Consider the following 14034-nt stretch of genomic DNA (forward strand, 5'->3'; position numbering starts at 1 on the left):
TGAGGAAAGTAACCACACACACAAACACACACTGCTCCATATACATTCTGTCAAGTTCTGGCCACCAGATGGCAAGTAGCAGAAGAACAATCAATATCTACGAGTTTTAAAAATGGGCTTGTCTGGAAACTAAAATGCCATTGGCATGTAGGACTCCTTTGAGAAAGTCACATTCATGTATGATGTCAGGTGTGGGCAAGGTAAGAGTGGGGCATTGAAGTTGCAGCCAGGAGCTTAAGAGTGAGCTCCTGATGGTCCCCCTTTGCTGGGGGAAAGTGTGTTAGAATCATAGAGTTGGAAGAGACCCCAAGGGCCATCCAGTCCAACCCCCTGCCAAGCAGGAAACACCACCAAAGCATTCCTGACAGATGGCTGTCAAGCCTCCGCTTAAAGACCTCCAAAGAAGGAGACTCCACCACACTCCTTGGCAGCAAATTCCACTGTCAAACAGCTCTCACTGTCAGGAAGTTCTTCCTAATGTTTAGGTGGAATCTTCTTTCTTGTAGTTTGAATCCATTGCCCCATGTCCGCTTCTCTGGAGCAGCAGAAAACAACCTTTCTCCCTCCAATATGTGACATCCTTTTATATATTGGAACATGGCTATCATATCACCCCTTAACCTTCTCTTCTCCAGGCTAAACATACCCAGCTCCCTAAGCCGTTCCTCATAAGGCATCGTTTCCAGGATTTTGACCATTTTGATTGCCCTCCTCTGGACACGTTCCAGCTTGTCAGTATCCTTCTTGAACTGTGGTGCCCAGAACTGGACACAGTACTCCAGGTGAGGTCTGACCAGAGTGGAATACAGTGGTACTATTACTTATTACTTCCCTTGATCTAGATGCTATGCTCCCACCATTTGCTACAGCCAGGTAATCTCCTTGATCCTGTCTTGCTAAAGGAGGGGGATGTGAGTTCCTTTCAATGGAAACCACTTCTCTCTCCCAGAGCTGCTCTTTGGACATCTGAAGACTGGAGGTTCAACGAGCAGTGCAAGGCTGCTAGGGAAACAGCCCCACGCTGCTCCTTAAACCTCTGATTTCAGGTGTTGTGTCCCCAAGGAATGAATTACTAGATCAGGGGTTGTCAAACTGGTCCCTAGTGGGCGTTTCAGGATTCTGGGTGGGCAGTAGGGGGTCCTACGGCACAAGCTGAATCCTCCTTCCATCGATCACTGGTGGGCAGTAAGGAAATTTTACCATCAAGAAAGATGTATTCATGGGCGGTAGGTATAAAAAGGCTGACTACCCCTGTACTAGAACTAGATGATCTTCCTCAAGTCTTCTGAATGAACATGCATTTCTCCCAACCTGAGCATCTAGCAAATGCTGATATTTTTAGGGTGGCTGATCGCACTTGCACCTTCCCTCAAGCGGCACACTTGAAAACAAACTAAAATATCACAACATGCCATAAGCTTCCAATGAATGACCTCTTTCCAAAGAAAATCAAGGTTGGGTAAGCATGTGCCCTTAGGAACACCTTAGGAGAGGGTGAGGATAATGATAGGCTCTAGAGAAAGTTTTATTGATTTGCTGCAAACTTTCCAATAGTTTCATTAATAATAGCAGCTTGGATGGAACTGGCAGAATAATGCCTCTTCAGCACTAGCATCCTGGCATTTTGAGAACTGGGACAGTGTTACAATGGGGGGCAGCGGGCGGGAATGAATGCATATAAATTAATATGTACAAAGGATTAGAGCAGGGGTCCTCAAACTACGGCCCGCAGGACAGATCCGGCCCGCCCGGCAATTACAGAACCTGCCGCTGTCTAACGGGTCTATGGAGAAAGGAAGGATGGCGTTCCTGTGTGCGAGCGCAACCTCTGCATCCGGCGCCCGTTGATACTACGAGTGGTTGGTTGGTTGGTTGCGGGGAGGGGTGGTGGTGCGCATGTGCATGCGAGAGGAGGAATGATGTGATCCTGTGCACGCGCAGCAGGCGGGCCAGCGCTTTTGCTCTCTCTCTCTCTCTCTCTCTCTATGGCCCATGGCTGAGAGTTCCTTTGGCTGCGCTGCGGAAGGCGAATCGGGTGAGCCAGCCGCAGGGGGGGGGGGAGGTCAGCCGCCCCCCGCTTTCCCTTTTCAGCCGTTACGCTCCGAGGCGGGACAGGGAAGTGGCCGTTTCGGGGCCAGGGAGCCTCATTCCGCCGCCTGGCACAGAAGGTGGGAGGAGGTCCTGCCTCAGGATTGAGACAGGCAGCTGCTGAGGTATCTCTCCTCCAGCCTCCTTGGTCGTGATGAACAGGTTTTAGCAGTGACAAATATGGAACCCGATACTGACCATCTCATTAGCCAAAAGCAGGCCCATACTTCCCATTGAAATACTTGTAAGTTTATGTTGATTAAAATCGTTCTTCATTGTAAATATTGTATTGTTTTTCCTGTTTTTGTGCACTACAAATAAAATATGTGCAGCGTGCATAGGAATTCGTTCATATTTTTTTCAAACTATAGTCCGGCCCCCAACAGTGTCTGAGGGGCAGTGAACTGGCCCCCAGATGCCTTATAACCTGTAGGCAACCTTTTACTTCTTACGTGGAAAGGTAGTGAAAGTAAACTCTGAGGATGATATCTCTCTAAATCACATTCAGAGTAAACCCATTGAAATCAGCAGACTTCCTATTACCGATTCCAGTGGGTTTGCTCTGTGTATGACTAATGTTGGGTTTCAACTGAAATTATCGTGCATTTTTAGTCTATATTGACATCTACCTCTTTATATGACAGTATTATACTGACCATAAAAATAATGTGGAGTCAATATTTTAAATGGGAAAGACTTCTCCCTATTTATATCATCTATCTGCATTTCAGGTATTTTTTTAAAAATAAGATTTTTAAAAGGTGTTATATATGTGATAGTTGTAATAGTAGTTTTTATCGTTTACATCTTTACGCCGCTCTTCTTCCAAGGAGCCCAGAGAGTGATAAAAACTGGGCCATTCCCAACTCCTCAACTTTATCTTCACAACAACCCTGTGAGGAAGGGTTTGACTGAGAGGTAGCTTCATAGCTGAGCAGGAATTTGAACCTGGACCTCCCCAGCGCTCCAGCTAGCTGCGCTGCGACCCAAATCTGGGCTGCGGAGTTAAGAAGAGATGTGAGACTTTATGCTATCTGACAGCAGGAGAACTCAGATTGCACAGACAGAGGAGTCTGTTGTGTTTACAAATTGGGCAAAAAGCCCCAAGCCTCTCCGAGAGAAAGAGATGCAAATTCCTTTTTCCTTGCCTCTCCACGCAAGGAAAGGAGACCTAATAGCAGGAGTCAGTGAACAGAACAGAGAAGCGGCGGCTACCCCAGGTCACCTCCCTGCATGATGCAAGGAAAGTGCATTTCCTCCTAGCAGGAGGCAAAGGACATTCTGGCCCACACCAATCCATCCAAACAATCTGACATAAAAGTGGCGGCCATGTGTCCCATTTTACAGAGAAGAGTCCTCTAGTTGAAGAGATTTCCCGTTCAAGCATGGTTTAAGGCAGGGGTCAGCAAGGCTTACTTTGCTTGGCCCGGTTCACTGTCGCGGAGCCCCCTCCATGGCTGTGTAGGCGTGATTTCCAGCACCCCGAAAGCAAGTCCCTGCGCCGTGCTGGTTTAGCGCAGTAGGCGGGGACTCACCGAGCAGGCGGCTCGGTTCGGGGGCAGCTCGTGGGCCAGTTAAACAACCCCCGTGGGCCGCTTGTGGCCCATGGGCCTTAGGTTGCCGACCCCTGGTTTAAAGTTACCCAGGAAAGGAGTTGCCCATCAAGTTAGCAGCAGCTGGACAGCAAAATGAGCAAGTGCACACAGGTCACCTGGGTAAAGATGCATGCTATTTTATTTCTAAGTCTGCACCTATGCATACACATTATGTGCTATTCTGGACACCTATCTGCCTTATGGTTTGTCCTCTTTTTCTTTTGCAAATCAGGAAGTAGCCGCCCAAACCATAAGCAAAGAGCACGTGTTCATTAGGAGGTGCTTATTTAGCAGATTTGTAGTCCACCTTTTTGCCATTCAACTCAGACTTGTGTTTAATGTTTTAAAAATGCTTGCTATTTAACACGCTTGCCTGGTAGCTGTTGGTGAATAGGAATTTCAATCAGGTGAGTGAGCAAGCTGGCAGAGGAAGGGAGTGCTGCTCTATCCCTTGGCTGCAGGGGAAATAACATTTATCCAACCCACCACCAGCAGAAAAACATAGTGGGCTGACAGAAGGGAAGAACACCACCAAGCCCACCCCCTTCCAGTCCACTTGGTAGAAACCTTTTATCTCTAGTCTTCGGAAAGAAGAGAGCAGGCAGCCCTTCCATACTAGAAGAAGAAGAGAGGGCTTTCCCTCTGTGACTAGCCCCGAAATACAGGCAACTAGCTGATCGCCGAAGACTGAGCGCCAAAGAATTGATGCTTTTGAATTATGGTGCTGGAGGAGACTCTTGAGAGTCCCATGGACTGCAAGAAGATCAAACTTATCCATCCTTAAAGAAATCGGCCCTGAGTGCTCACTGGAAGGGCAGATCCTGAAGTTGAGGCTCCAGTACTTTGGCCACCGCATGAGAAGAGAAGACTCCCTGGAAAAGACCGTGATGTTGGGAAAGATGGAGGGCACAAGGAGAAGGGGACGACAGAGGATGAGGTGGTTGGACAGTGTTCTCGAAGCGACTGGTATGAGTTTGGCCAAACTGCGGGAGGCAGTGGAGGATAGGGGTGCCTGGCGTGCTCTTGTCCATGGGGTCACGAAGAGTCGGACGCGACTCAACGACTGAACAACAAAATCTTCTTAGCAGACTAGTGTGGGGGAAAGACCAGGCTAGTAACTTTTGTATTCTTATTTACAAGACTGATTCAGGCTCTCGTGGTGCCCTACAAAGATGCTGGAATAAAAATTATATTCCTCCTCCACAGAGGGCAGGATTCCACGTACAGATCTTCCTCCTTTGAACAAACCAGAAGTTACCCTCCATCCCACACCTGATGTCTACTTTGGAGGGCGTTGCCAGTAGGACAGCACCCTCTACTGCCTCCCTCCAGCAATGTCTCAGCAGTAGCAGTAGGTCAAGCTACCCTCCTAACCCCACCAATCTGGAAGCAGAGAAGACGACCGGGTCTGGGTTAGGAGGAAAGGGCTGCCCCTGCCACAGAATTATTCCCAGTTAGCTTCGCCTAACAAAGCAATACTCATCGATTGTTTGTATGAGCAAGCTAATCTCTGTGCCTCGTAGTTCTCAAACTTTACCTGCAGAAGCGCAGAGAAATATTGTGGGCACTCAGAATTAGAGGCGAAGAGTTAAGGGAAAGAGCCACTGTAGGCCTCAAAATTTTGTAAGCTTATGAAAATGGCACATGTTGGGCCAATTACTTGAAATTTTGCATACCTGAATCTACCTGATGAGGTCTAAAAATGTGCTAAAAATTGCTACAGGGACAGCAAATTTAAAGATGCTGAAGATTAACACATTGACTCCTTTTTATTCCAATTTTTAAACAAGCTTATCATAAATTTCTTTCCATTTTTGGTGAGAACTTTTGGTGTACTTCATTCAGGCTTGTTGGAGGAAGGCATTCTGTCATCGGTCTGAAGTTATTAGCAGTGGTTCAAAGGTTTTCCTGCCCCATTAAAAGTCTGTGGGACCAACTACTGACAAAATGAGGCGGTGTGCGCACAAATCAAATTCTGAAGTGAGAATTTTGCCAAGACTACAGTCATATTTGTAGAGGGAGCCACCTAGTGGGTGCTATGTACAGCGCCTATTCCTTCAGTAACAGAATATAACACCATGGTGCAGTGGTAAGACAAGGAGACTCCCATGAAGAAGTAGGCTTGCAGCACTTCAGAATGCAAGTTTTTAATGTTACTCCGCAAAACACACCTTGAAAAGTAGAACTACTGTGCAGCAGAGCAAAAATTTCCAAAAGGGCAGTCATATTAATCTGTTGCAGCAAAAACAGTGAAGACTCTTAGAACATTAACAAGTGTTATTTTTCTGCTTTCAGGAAGTATTTCTTTTGGGGGCATGGGCAGAACAAGGCATTCTGCGCGAGGTGGTCCAGGAGACTGCCTGCGCCACCACGGCTTTGCCACAGCGGCTAGAAATTACACCTGAAATTCAGAAACCGAAGTGGCAAAAGTTACACCTCTCCCATGTCTTGCTTCAAACCTTGAGTACTTCTGCTTGGCTGGAATGTGTATTTGGACTGTGACGATGCTCTTCCTTGCCTGGCTAGACAGATGTGGGGTGTGTGTGTGTGTGTGTGTGTGTGTGTGTGTGTGTAGACACCTCTGACCTTTTTTGTGCATGCCTGGAATGAAGCCTACTGTACAAAGATGAGTCACATCCAGGGCTCCACCCAGTTTTGCATCTGGCCCTGCCTGCCACAGGGATGTTGCCCAAGAGAGATTGTGCCTTTGAGCTGAAAAAACTTCTCAACTACTGGCGCAGCCCAATTACTGGGCAGTGGGGTGGGTACTGAACATTAACCTTGTTTTGATCAGTACCATTTTATTCTTGTGGTGGCAATGGCAGCTGTTTCCTGATGCCATTTCCTTCTTCTTTTTCCTCCTCCTCCTCATCCTCCTCTGTCCTGGCTGCCCGTAGTCTCTTTAGTCTGCGCTGCTATTTAACCTGACTGGCTGTGGTGATGCATGCTTATGTAAGTCTGTGAGATCGCCGACAAAAATACATGGAACACCCCAGCCCAAGTGACGGTGAGGGAAAATAATATGAAAATTGGTATTGAGAGAAACGGCATTGGAACAACCCGAAAAGGTCGGCAAAGAGTATTGTAAACTAAACAGAAAGCACTTCTCAACCCCCACTGACAGAAACACGGTTAAGAAATTTCAGAACACCCCTAATTAAAACATCTAAGTTATAGTGCAAGCGACAGAATGTGTTTTGTGCATGTCACTCCTTTGATTCGCACCACCTAACGAAGCCCCCCTGTGAGGTTCCCTCATCGGGGATTCACCTCCTCACGTCTGAGTTATGGTATCTGGTTTTGCTAATTCCATCCTCTCATCAACGCTCTCTTAAATTAAAAAAACTGCCATGAGAACACAATCCCGCAGGGATCGCAGCTTTATACAACCATCACATAGAATCTCAATTACTGTCATTCGGATCCGATCATCTGTGTTTAACAGAATAGGGAGGAAGGAAGCAATTATGTGTTTGCTGCAGACGGAACCGTCTTCTGCAAACACCGTAATAAAACACAGGAGAGGCAGAGAACAAGCCACTCTCAGAAAGGAAAACGGAAGGAAGGCCCAGGGACAGATTAGCAGCACTGTTAAGAATAAGATCTTCCCTGGGCTCGATAGCAGGTAAACAGACTTAACAGAATCTCATCACACAATCGGTGTTTCTTTAATTTGTAATTTAAGGCAGCAATGAAAAGACCCAGAAGAAATGCAACTTGAGAGTTCCTGTTTTTCAGTTATGTTCCCAGAAGCATCTCATGTACAGATTGGGAGATAAAAATGCATTTTTATTCTGCACCGGAAAGACCTTCTCTGAAGTACCGTGTCAGCATTGGGTTCCACATACCAAGAAACCTAATATTAGTATTGCTTGCAAAATCAAAACTGATTCCCTGCAACATACAGAGGACGTTGCATTCCCCAGGTGGCACATAATTAAGTCTCTGTTAGTGTACCCACATCCACAGTCTCTCCTCACAGCATCCCTGTCTTTTGTGGCTTGGTCACTATAATCAGGCATAGCCAGAGCAGGATTTGCATCCACAGTACTGTTTCCATGCATTCCTATGGGGGTAAATTAATTCACCCCCTTGTATCGCACCCCCTTGTATACTGGCTTTCCCAATAGTAATGTATGGAAGTGAGAGCTGGACCATAAAGAAGACTGATTGCCGAAGAATTGATGCTTTTGAATTATGGTGCTGAAGGAGACTCTTGAGGGTCCCATGGACTGCAAAAAGATCAAACTTATCCATCCTTAAAGAAATCAGCCCTGAGTGCTCACTGGAAGGGCAGATCCTGAAGTTGAGGCTCCAGTACTTTGGCCACCTCATGAGAAGAGAAGACTCCCTGGAAAAGACCCTGATGTTGGGAAAGATGGTGGGCACAAGGAGAAGGGGACGACAGAGGATGAGATGGTTGGACAGTGTTCTTGAAGCGACTGGTATGAGTTTGGCCAAACTGCGGGAGGCAGTGGAGGATAGGGGTGCCTGGCATGCTCTGGTCTATGGGGTCACGAAGAGTCGGACGCGACTGAACGACTGAACAGCAACAAAATCGCAAAAAGAGAAAGGGCTTCAATAAAACACACCATTGATGACAGGGTGATGCCTGCCCCTGCTAACAGCAGCAATAGTAGTGAGCACAGTATGGCCACGTTTTTGCCCCATCCCTCATTGCAACCAACTTACTTTGCCCTATAGTAAACAGAAACGATCACAATATGTCTAACACAATCCTAAAACTCTTACCTGCTCAAGGTGTTCCAACCTTGAAACTGGAAAAACTATGCGAGACTAGATAGGACCTTGGCCTGATCACAGCAAGTCTTTCAGGTTAATTTAAGCAGCATCCAAGGATCTTCCAAATTTCAAAAGGCCACTTGTCAAATGGTACGAGTCCTGGCAAAAGGCACGAGGGTGGCATTGCTACTTTCTCTGATAGCCGCCTATCAGTGCAAGCTTAAAAGTGCACAATGCCTATGCTTTAAAGGCCAGACCTGAATGCAAGGTTCAGCTTAAAAAATTCAAGACAGCCTTGTATTGGCTGCTAGCCAGAGCTTATAGCAGAAAAGCTTCAGCATCTCTCTTTAATGGGGGTGGGGGGTAAGGAGCCTGGGCAACACTAGCCAAGCTGGCAGACATCTAACAGGGTCTGCCACACACGCGGCAATTAATTCTCTTATCACTACGAATTTGAAAATTAGAGTTGGCAGTAGAGCGCTCATTTATTTTCAGGAGCGAAAGGAAGAGAGTACTCAGAAACTGGAGCAGTTGATAAAGAAACCTCTGTCAGTGCAGGAGAATGAAAACTTGGGACATGGATATTAGATTCAGCTCCAGCCTCTGCAATGATGCGGTGAGCACAAGGGGGCTACTAAGATCATTCCGGAGCCCAGCATATAGGGAAGCCCAAACAGAGCGAGCTTCATAGTCTCCTGAGCCACTGCAAGGTGCTTGGACTGTGTTGATCCTCCCTCTCTTTACACCCCGCTGCTCTTCAAGCCCATATGTAAGCTCTTTGAACAGAGTTCTTCAACGGGCACTATGCACTGCAGTTTCCATCATACCCGGGTAGCGTGGCCAATGGTCAGGGATGACAGGAGTTGTAGTCCAAAGCATCAGGTTCATGTCATGCCCTGGACTATAAATCTTGGCAGCCCAGAAGGGGGGATGGAGCCAGCCTCTGTCCCATCCATGCACAGCTGCAGACACTAGAGCATGAATGCCTTCCCCTGAACCATGAAGACACACCTCATCCCAGGGGTGTAGCAACGTGGGGGTGGTGGGGGCGGAGCGCTCCCGGTGCCACGTCTCCGAGGGTGACAAAGTATGCAGTTTGCCGCTGCTACAGCGCCGTACGAATGGTGCCGGGATCCTCTGCTAGCGGCTGCAGCTGCATGTAGAGGACCCTCCGTTCACGGCTGCAGCCATGAGCAGAGGATCCCGGCACCGTCTGTACGGTGCTGCAGCGCTGCCGCCGGCAGCCCACTATGTAGCGCATATGTGCGGCATTGCTACGTATGATGCACGTGTCGTACGTAGCAATGCTGCGCATGCGTGCTATGTAGAGACGCCTCACCCCCCGGGTGCACGACGTGTTTCATCCACGGCTTCCTACACCTCTGTCTCTGCCACCAGAGTCCAATGACTAGTTCACAGACTTCTCGGGAGGATCAGGAGAGTGCTGAGACAATATCCCGAAAGACCTAGTCCTGCAGCTTCTCTAAGTAGCTGGTGAGATAATTTGGATGTTCTGCCTCAACTGCACAATCACCAGCTGTAGTCATGAAACCCACCCATAGATCTCTCTCCAAGGTGCTGAATCCACTTTGTTTCGCCTTTCTGCGTGCACAGAACTCTGGGGTCCTCTGCGCTTGGGCCAGGTTTCATCCATAGTGGTAGGCACCCCCATGGGTCAGGATAGTGCAATGTGGCAGGTAAGGCTCTACCCAGCTGAAAAAAAGTTATCTCTGTGTCCCTCTGTAGAGTTAAGCAGAATGCCCTCCAACCGAAAGCCTGCCTGTTGCCGGCAAAGCTTTTATTTTGCTGAAGACTGATGCATTTTCTCTGTAGCAAAACGTAGTAGGAAAGGGCTTGCTAAAAACGAAATGATTTGACATACAAAAGGTGAAACACAGGAGAACAAAAGGAGCATCTTTGAAAAGGGAATATTGATTCTGTTTCGAGACCAGGCTAATGCAAGTCTCCACTTCTGAAGACGATTACAGTATTGGGGTTGGGATCTGAGTTCTCCATTAAAAATGAGCTGGGACAATGTTGACACAAAGTCAGATTTGCAAGCACTGGCTGAGGCTGAGATTACACAGCTGAAGGCAGCACAAAGGCAGCATCAATCTGCATTCAATCTTCCAAAACAACAAGGGCAAGAACAACAGAACTTAAGAATAGACTGTCTTGAACCAAGCAAACTTTGAAATTCTAAAAGTGGGTAAAACATTAAAGACCATTTTCCATGTCATGTGTTGCCGGCAGGAAACCCCTGGCAGCAGGCACAAGTCAGTAGTGTCACAAGCACAAGAGGAGACTGGAGCTCTGATCTGGTTGACTCAGAATAACCCCCCACCAGCCCTTTCAGAGGCATCTGGAGGGGCAATGAACAGAAGCAGGGCATTTGCCAATGGAAATCGTTCCATTTCCCTGAAGATCCCCCTACCTGTTAATTTGCACATTCTGCTTCAGCTTTCATACAATGTAAAAGTTGCTTCCAGAAAACTAATGCATGCTTGGTATTCATTTCCTGATTCAAGCGGGGGGGGGGGGGATTCTGTTTGCGACCCCCTTAATTCGGAAAGTCGCAGGAGTAAAGTGGTGAAATTGGGGGCGGGATACCGCCATGCAGTTCTTCTCTGCTGTTTTCATGCGGGGACTATTATTTGAAGAACCAGCGCAACATATGGAACATAGCAATGGGGTCTGCTCCAGATCTTTTCACAATTAGGAACTTTGGAAATGGATTGAGAGACAGGCCCCCACCAGTAGAGCAATGCAGACAATGTTGCATAACTTGAAAGATTTTCTGCAACATCAGTTCGCTCACACAAATTTGGATGCCGCAATTTCAACGCACTGAACGTTTTATGACTCATCGGTATTTATTTTATTTCATGCATCTCAATGTTTTCCACCTCTCTCTCTCTTTTCATTCAAAATGTCTTTTTAAAAAAATGAAATCTTTCATCTCGTGTTTATCTCTCTCCAATGTGGTGTGGCAACTCTTTCCACAAGGCGTATGTAAGGTAAAGGTAAAGGGACCCCTGACCATTAGGTCCAGTCACAGATGACTCTGGGGTTGCGGCACTCATCATGCGTTAGTGGCCGAGGGAGCTGGCGTACAGCTTCCAGGTCATGTGGCCAGCATGACTAAGCCACTTCTGGCGAACCAGAGCAGTGCACGGAAACGCCGTTTACCTTCCCGCCAGAGCGGTACCTATTTATCTACTTGCACTGGTGTGCTTTCGAACTGCTAGGTTGGCAGGAGCTGGGACCGAGCAACAGGAGCTCACCCCGTCACGGGGATTCGAACCGCCGACCTTCTGATCGGCAAGCCCCAGGCTCAGTGGTTTAGACCACAGCGCCACCCGTGTCCCTTACAAGGTGTATGTATCATAACACAAATGCTCTTTCTCCCCCAGACTGCCCCGAAGTAGAAGTATTTATGCCACAGTTGAGTTGGCCCTTACCTCCATGATAGGACTGGAAGCCAGAACTTTCTCTTCAATATTGGTTTCACTGGAGGAGCCTCCAACAGATGCGAAGTAGCGCATGGCATATTTTGCAGAGACGGTTTTGCCGGCACCAGACTCCCCGCTAACAATAATGGACTGGTTCTTCTCATCCCTGTATGAGGAAGAATGAGGCAGGTGTTACATTTAACCTCTTAACATTGCTTTCTTTTCTTGGCCGGCTCATATCACTTCATATTGTCTGCCTCCCATTTGAGTTCCATTTACCTGGAATGAGCCAATGGCTATTTCATTCCACGTAAAGAGTAGAATTGATATCACAAGGATCTGAACTTCTTAGTTATTTGAAACTTGGTTTGTTTATTTCAAAATATGTCTCGCCTTCCTAAAATGTTAAAGGTAGGTAATGGAGAAAAAAGGGGAGCATATTTGTATGCACGAGCACAAACACACAGAGCTGTTCGCCTCTACATAGTTCCATCCTTATTTCAGACATTGCGATATATCAATATATTGCAATGTTTAGCTGGTGATATATTGTGATGTTGAAATCCCCCAGTCCTAACAGCTGGTCCAAGACATTTTGGCACCTGAGGTGAAGAAGAAGAAGAAGATGGTGTCTCCCCAATCCTTTTACAAAGGTGACCAGACTGGTATCTGAATCTTATTTCAGCACTAGAAATTAACCACACTCTTGAAATTGGGAAGGGAACCATGTACACCAGTTTGAGATCCTTGGAGGATGGTACATAAGGTGGTACATAAGGTGGTACATACTGGTAAATGTTATAAATAAATAAACCCCATTTTTCAAGCCTGCTGGCATACATTGTTTCCCTGACTTTTGATCTGAATCTTTTAATTATTATTATTATTTGTTGGGGCTTTTGTTTTAAACTGGAAAAGCCTCAAAAACAGTTTAGCACTTGGAAATGGTGTCCAGCTACGCTTCTGGTGCGATCCTTTGCTTCTCCGGCGCTTTTGCAGAGTTTTTCCAAACTTCAAACTTCTTCTTGCACAACGGTGTGTGTGCCTTCCTTGCCAGCAAATAAACTCCACAGAGTCCAGCTTGTTCTAAGCAAGCAAGCTTTATTTACAAGCATAAATCACTCCCCGGAGATACGGACGACATGTCTGCGCTCCGGTTCAAAACGAAAGTGAAGAGAAAATAAACAGTGCATCACATCAATCACATAGGCTTCGCATACAGCAGGACTACCCGGATGTTGTGACACATCATCCCTGTGGGAGGGGCGGACTGTTGAGCTTGTTAACCCTGAAAGCTCCAAACCTCACATTATTATTATTATTATTATTATTATTATTATTATTATTATTATTATTTGAAAGGACCATCCCAGCCAATGAGGGATCACACAGCGAACATGTTCATTGCATGGTGCCATAGTCATCTGGTTGGCCACTGTGAGAACAATATGCTGGACTAGATGGGGCATTGGGCTGATCCTTCAGGCCCTTCTTATGTTCCTAATTGCCACATTAATGTTTAATGTGCTACTAATCTGAAGTGCAACTAATCAATAGATGGTTTTGATTGGGCTTTGTTGCACTTAATTGTTTTGACGTTGATAGCTGCTTTCGTGATCAATTTGGAAAGAAGGAGCAGAAGTGTCTTAAATAAATAAAAATCTTAAGCAGCAAAATTCCAGATCTTGAAAATACCTGAAAAATGTTAAGAATCTCGTGGGTGGGTGGGAGGAAAAGAGACTGATTTTGAGGTGACAGAGGATTCACTGCACTCAGTAGCCCCTTATACCTCCCTGTGATTAGCAAACCCAGAAATATGCAAAATAAGCAAACATGGAAAATATATATTTAGTCTGCATGATTAAAGCAGCTCTCTGAGCTTTGCTTACGGCCAACGAGAATCTGTGGTACCTTATTTATTCAGATTTAGAGACCACCCTATACCACATAGCATGAGACTATTCAAATATTATATTAACATATCATTAAAAGTCTCCTCTTTTCTGCTAGCTTAAACCTGATCCTGAATCAACAACTCAGAACAGATAGTACAGAATTATGATTCTGTCAGTGCAACGGATGCACAACCCGAGCTTTAAACAGAACGAAGTTGCTTGTGCTTCTTTGAACAGCCCCAGAACAGAAACCACAGAACG

General features: G+C 46.5%; 1 protein-coding gene across 1 annotated transcript in view; it reads right to left on the minus strand.

Annotated features, from left to right (window-relative positions):
- MYO5B (myosin VB) overlaps positions 1 to 14034 on the minus strand; it is a 253344-nt gene that overhangs the window by 125789 nt on the left and 113521 nt on the right. The window contains exon 5 of the mRNA XM_033164355.1: positions 11888 to 12044. Within this exon, the coding sequence (XP_033020246.1) occupies positions 11888 to 12044 (157 nt within the window). The remainder of the gene's footprint in view (positions 1 to 11887; positions 12045 to 14034) is intronic.

This window comes from Lacerta agilis, chromosome 11 (assembly GCF_009819535.1).
Source record: "Lacerta agilis isolate rLacAgi1 chromosome 11, rLacAgi1.pri, whole genome shotgun sequence".
Classification (NCBI taxonomy): domain Eukaryota; kingdom Metazoa; phylum Chordata; class Lepidosauria; order Squamata; family Lacertidae; genus Lacerta; species Lacerta agilis.